Source organism: Numenius arquata, chromosome 2 (genome assembly GCF_964106895.1).
Source record: "Numenius arquata chromosome 2, bNumArq3.hap1.1, whole genome shotgun sequence".
NCBI classification, from domain to species: Eukaryota; Metazoa; Chordata; class Aves; order Charadriiformes; family Scolopacidae; genus Numenius; species Numenius arquata.
This window is the reverse complement of record NC_133577.1, coordinates 73,900,825-73,907,352: the sequence shown is the minus strand read 5'-3', so window position 1 is coordinate 73,907,352 and position 6,528 is coordinate 73,900,825. Positions and strand designations below refer to the sequence as shown.

General features: G+C 43.1%; 1 protein-coding gene across 2 annotated transcripts in view; it reads left to right on the top strand.

Moving 5' to 3' along the window:
• The first annotated feature begins 1,101 nt into the window (after window positions 1–1,101).
• SYN3 (synapsin III) overlaps window positions 1,102–6,528 on the top strand; it is a 177,427-nt gene continuing 172,000 nt past the window's right edge. The window contains exon 1 of one of the 2 annotated variants that reach the window (XM_074165355.1): window positions 1,102–1,424. In XM_074165355.1, coding sequence (XP_074021456.1) covers window positions 1,108–1,424 — 317 coding nt within the window. In that variant the 5' untranslated portion in view covers window positions 1,102–1,107. The remainder of the gene's footprint in view (window positions 1,425–6,528) is intronic. The other variant, XM_074165345.1, reaches the window with a different exon arrangement.

The window sequence follows — 6,528 nt, the reverse complement described above, 5'->3', positions numbered from 1 at the left end:
CAGCATATAAAAGGTCTTGGAGAATTACTGTGGAATTCTCATTTCTGGACTGTTTCTGTAGGTCAAAAAACTTTTTAAAGTAACTGCTAACTCTGTGACATTATTTAGTTGCTGAAAAACTTAGTGTTCTGGATAAAAAAAAGAAGTCATCACACTTTGGTCAAGGTAGAAGAGCCAGATTGATAGTTATATTTCAGAGTGTTCATTTTCTCACTGGAAAAGAGCAGAGGAAGAGACTTTTCTTCTTAAAACAAAACAAAACAAAAAAACTGACAACAGGAAAAAAATATATGAGAAGATTAGACAGCCAAACTTCTAGTTTTGAGTACCTGCAAAAATTCTACAAGTGAACTTGTAAAATCAGGTAGTCTGCCGTGTCTAGCAACCACCAGCATGCATCTGGCTCAAAGTCCAATTTTGAGTGCAGAGAGCAGCAGGGAGAGAAACAAGTAGGTTGAAACTGCCACTGAACTTGATCAAGATGTATATGGGGATTTTTCTACGATTTATTTTCTACATGCTATTTGAATTTAGGATGTTTGTGCCTTAAATTGCCTAAAATGTGCCTTGCTTACAAGCCTGCCAACGATGATGCAACTTTTTATCCTACTGGATCATTTGCTGGTTATTCTGTAACAAGCAGGTGTTATTTCTAACAGACAAAATACCAGAAAAAAGCTGTCATTTGAAAATTGACATTTATGGTCAGAATAATTTTTCTTTCTCCACAGTGAACAGTTATAGAATTGTTAGCCACTAAGCTAGTGCAAGCTGCTCTGCCCTGACAGAAAATGTTTTGGGATGAGAGCCATGATACATACTTTGTCCTATCTGTTTATCTTTACCAGTGTAGCATACTGCATAGAAACCAGTAGTCTTTTTTCCTCTCATTGTTGATTAAGGTACTAATTTAAAAGGCCAAAAGATTTTTTTCTTATCTCAGACTCACAGTATGTATCCCACATATATGTCTTTGCCTCTCTTCCCACAGGAGAGAAAGAAAATATAGCTGAAAAACTACGCGCACACGGAAACGTTCCCTGAGACCAGTGACACTGTTGGTCAGCCTTGGTCTTGCTGAGAAGGTTTCCTGACAACACTGCAACAATGAATTTCCTCCGGAGGCGTCTCTCAGACAGTAGTTTCGTGGCAAATTTGCCCAATGGCTACATGATGGACTTGCAGCGCCCCGACAACTCCACGAGCTCCCCAGTTTCTCCCGCCACAGAGCGAAAGCATCCACAGCCACTGCAGCCCTCACACTCCTCCTCTGCTGGCACCAGCATCTTCAGCTCCATCTCCAGTGCCATGAAGCAAACCACACAAGCAGCTGCAGGACTAATTGATCACTCGGCCAGCCCCACGCCACCTGTGGCCCAAAAACCCAAGATCCTCCTGGTGATCGATGATGCGCACACAGACTGGTAAGTCATCATGGTCCTCCCTGATGAATTCAGCTCTATAAAGTTTGGGGGATGAGAGGGATCTTGGAAGCATGAGGCATCTGCAGGGGAGTACATGGATACTTTCACATCTAGGCCACCAACTCTGGCTCCAGGTCAGTGTCTGAATGGTGACTTGCATAAACAGCCAGTAGGCTTTTCTCATATCTTTCTTGAAAAAAAAATGTTCATCTGATATTCACGGGCAAAATTCTTCATAGCCTCAGTGTACGAGCAAACATAAGGCATTCTTGGTTCAGCAGATTTAGCTGAGCTGTCACATCTAGCAATGGTCACAGCTGAAGGTGCGTTAGTGGTGTGGTTCAGGACCTGTTTGTGCTGGCTTTAAAAATGAGAAGGGACTCAATCTCTCCAGCTCAATCTCTCTTGAGCTTTTCTCTGTATGCAAATTTATACATAAATTATGAAAAGATAACCCAAGCTTACTACTACCACTAGTTATGACTGGAGTCCATTTGCTGGTCAGGGGCCCTTCATCTGCTAAGCATAGCAGATATTGGCAAAAGGCTCTCAGGCTCAGCTAAGCCTCACATTTGTCTTGTTTGTGCAGGTGTCTGTTTCCAAACAAAACTTTGGAAGTTTGTTTCCTGTGATATTGGGCATCAGAGAACACTTTCCAAAGGGCAAGACAACTGAAGTCTTTTGAAATGATAGAGAAATGACTTACTGCTTGCTATGTACTCCCTTTCAAAGGTTTAGAAAGCTTTAGGCAAGTTGGCTGAGAGACTTATTTAGGGGAAAATCCAGATCATGTGTTGAGGAGATGCTCATTGTTATGTCCGCCAGCTTGTCACAACACAGAAAAAAAACAGAAAGCGTAGCACAAGCAAGGGGACCGTATTGAAAACTTGAAAATGAAAGAAGTAGGGTTACCAGGTCTTGGCCAAGGGAGATTATTTTATTGTTCTTTTCATCCCATCCCACTCTTCAGTAAAGTTCATAGAATCATAGAATGGCTAGAGTTGGAAAGGACCTTAAAGATCATCTAGTTCCAACCCCCCTGCCATGGGCAGGGACACCTCTCACTAGAGCAGGTTGCTTAAAGCCCCATCCAGCCTGGCAAAGTTGTCACCTTTGGTCTTCTCTGCTTTCCCAAGAGACTGGGAATAAGGTGGGACCTGCCTTCCTGGGTGTGTCTTCACAAAGCAAGAGCTTAGCTAAAAAGGATCAGTGACTGAGTACAACTAGGTCAGGCTTCTTCAGCTGACTTTAAGAGAGGGAAAACAGTGGGATTTTTCTCAAAGGAAAAACAGCTTTTTAACTGAGTGGGAAAGTCCCCGATAAGGTGGTCATCATATCAAATGTTTCACTGGCCTGTTGTCTTGTATCATGGTAGCAGTCTCTTAATGCCAGATAGTTCAGTCAGCAACACCAGTCTGTCTCAACTCTGATCTCTCCTTCCTGGCTACACCTGCAAGTCTCCAGGAAGGCTGATGCTCACCAACCTCAATCTCTGCTCAGTGTTTTTGCAGTTCCTTAAAGATGCTGCCAGGTGGCAGTCCCTTAACACAGCATCCTCCAGCTGGGGATGGGAATGCCTCTAATGCACAGCTCTAGCATCTGGGGCGTAGCCAGCACTGCTTAGACCAAACACTGTAATCAGAGAGGAAAGCCCTGGCTCAAAGGCCAATCTAGTTTTTCCTTGAGATTAATGGTTCTGAAGGTAGTCTGAGCAGGGGAAAGGAGAGGAGGGGTTGGACTCTGTTGCAGTATTTTCACATTTTAAAATACACACTGCATTCAAATCCCTGTCTTTCTATCTCCCAGCTGCTGTTCTGTCATGCAGACTTCCTGGTCCGTGAGCTGAGCTTGCCCAGGGAGCAGCAGCTGGGAGATATAAAGAGGAGGTATGGCTATCCATGCTGTCTTTACTCCTCCACTCGTGTATAAGCACTCCTTGTATCCTGCTGTCTTGGCCTTCCTTCTGCTGTCTATAACTTAGCAGTTTCTACACACGATAGGGGACCCCTTTCATTTCTCCCAGCTCTCTGCCTCTGTCCACAAGCTTACAGGTATCAAATAATGCTGCTTGCAAAGGCTCCCTGCCTTCAGTCTGTCTAAGGTTGTGAGGGCAATGAACGAAATTAGTGTATGTATTCATGACCATATCCTGACATATGTAAGACATGAAAACCAAGGAAACAACATAACTAACCCTTGCCTGCCACAGATTTCCATGCCTCTTTGTAGCACGGACAGAAACACATGCCTAGAAACTTCCCCAGCCTAAAGGTGGCATGTGGTCCCTTCTGAGAGAATGTAGCAATGCAGCCACTCCAGTAGGCCAGGAGTGCTACTTGGCAGTTGATTTTTGTGTCTTCAGGAAACTCAGTGAACCCTTGAGAGCAGTGCTGGAGAGCAGTGGCTGCATGACTCTGTGGATGTTTATTCTTGGTAAGGGACTTCTGAGCAATGCCAGTCATCTTCTCAGTCTCAGCCAGGGTGTTATGTGTGCTCAAGCTGACCAGCCCGAGGAAGCAATGTTTGCCTTGTGAGAGCACAGCTGAAGCAGCTGGTTATCCAGGGATTCTGGCTGTCCACTCTGCATCATGTATGGAAACAGTCCCAGGCTTTGGAGGGTGAACAACTTATTGTTACTTCTGTGATGGTGATTTTGGATTTGGAAGAAGCATCATGTTTGCAATGCGTTTCACCTCTGCCTGCTCTGGCTCTTGCTACTTGTGAAAACTTTGTATTTGGTTCTCAAGAAACCCTTCCCATCTCCTTTTAAAATAGTTAACTCTACTAGAAAAGATCCCCAAGAAATAACTACTGAAGCGCTGCCTTTATTTTAAGGGTGGAGGGCTTCCACAGTGCCTCCTCCCCCACACCAAGTGACATGGGGTTTACAACAAGGACTAGCTTGTTCACAGACAGGAAGGGTGAGAGACAGTGGAATCTGCCATTTGATTTCTCTCCTTTACATGAAAACACTTTCTCATAATTGGAGACTGTAACAATATTGCCAAGCCAGACATTAATTTATCATCACTGTTTGTATTACAGCAAAGAGCTGCAATTGTGGATGTTGCACAAGTGCATGATGAAATGCTCTAACAACCCAAATAGGCAAGTGCATGTTGAATGTACTTTAAAGTGACAAATAGCGATCCTTTCTATTTTTAAGGAGCTACTGTGTCTCTGACGACGCAGTATAGCACTCGACTTCTCTCAGAGGTCTGGAGGAAGCAAAGTGCATCCTTGGGAATCCATGGCCTGGCTTCCTCCGTAAAATCCTTACCACTCTTGACATGCAATATGCTATGGTTTATTCCAAAGTACTATAAAAATAATGTGAGCCCCACAGAATATGATCAGCTGCTTTCTGCATTAGCAGAAGTAAAAGAAAGGTACATTCTATTAAAAGCAAGGGAACTCACCCAGCTTTCTGTTAAAGTGGCAAAGTCTTGACAATTTTTCCATCCTTCTCCAAGACCTGGTTCTAGTGCATTGCAAGGAAGCACACAGTGAATCTGCCACATGCAGAATGCGTATGAGAGGAAAACACTACCTGTATGGCTCCCTCATGCTCTTGTCTTTGTCAGGCAGCCCTCAGAGGCACCCACAGCAGTGAATGCATTGGCCTGCTAGGGAAAATCTCTGCTTTTCTTCCATCATTGATAGAATCATAGAATCGTCTAGGTTGGAAGGGACCTTTAAGATCATCGAGTCCAAACATAACCTAACACTGCCAAAACCACCCCTAAACCATGTCCCTAAGCACCACGTCTACCCGTCTTTTAAATACATCCTGATGCATCTCTCAGCCAGGTACCCTCCACCTGGAGAATGAGGCACCTTCTTGTGGGCCGGGAGTACCTGTGCCTTGGGAGACTTCCAAAAACGCATCCACAACTCACAGCAGCTGCCAGAAAAAAAGATGGAGCTCAGATATGAATACACACACACGCGCACACATGCAAACACACAGCAAAAGGGAGCGGGGCCATTAGGAAGGGGGGATGGCAGGACTCCATGTAATGGCAGATGGGCCAGCTCTGGTAGCCCGACCTCAGCCAGGAGGAAAATGTCCCACCTCTAGCAACTTCCTGGCCCAATGTGCTGCTAAGTAAAATCATGCTCTAGCTGGATTGAATTTCTCAGCAGATCAAACAGGATTTAGTACTGTGAATTGTTAACCCCCATTCTCTGTGAAAGCGCTCAGCTTTCTAGCCTAATGCTTCGTGTTTAAACAGCTTATTTGGGAAGTGACCAAGCACAGCTAAGGCCCCTATTAACAACATATGCTAAAAGCATTGCTTTTTGGACCAGACAGCATAACAAAGTTGTTCTTGTTGTGTTTGTTAGATATCTTGGTTGCATTTGCGAAATATCTCATGGCACTTTTGAAAGCCATTGGTGTGTTTTGTCCAAATTTCAGGCCATTTCAACTGTTAACAGTGATCCATGCTGTATTGCACAAAATACATGTGCCCTATGTGCAGCAGTTTTACACATGAGGATTGTGCCATGTTTCACAGAAAAAAAAAGCCACAGAAGATATTTTAGGAGACACAAAATCGTGTTGTTGTTTTCCCATTTACTTTACAGCTAAATCTGCCTGAACATACTGTCTCCAAAAATTTAAAGACAAATTAAGAGAAAAACTGTGATTAATGCTGAATGAAATCCTCTTAATACATCTGAAATGGTTCTTTGTAAAACAATAATGTCATGATTCAGGTCTAATTATGAACTGCCCTGACAGGATTACTGTTTTGTACTGTTCAGAGGAAATTATCAACCCTTTTTTATTAAAATAAAACCGATTTTACTTCTGATAGGACATGACAATATTGAGCCTTAAATATGGCATTTGTCCAAAAGTATAATTGGTCAAATAATAACAATCTAATACTGAATTTTAGTAACATAGAACTTCCTAAATCTTATTTTTTTGCAAGGAATTCCTCTTCAAAAATAGTCAATGAGTGTCATGAGTCATTTCATGCTTTCAGTATACTGAAGATGATATACTAAGGCTCCTATACAGAGAAATATTTCTGTACCTAACTCCAATATAATGGGAAGGTTTGGACTAGCTTTTGGCTTTGGACTTCATGAT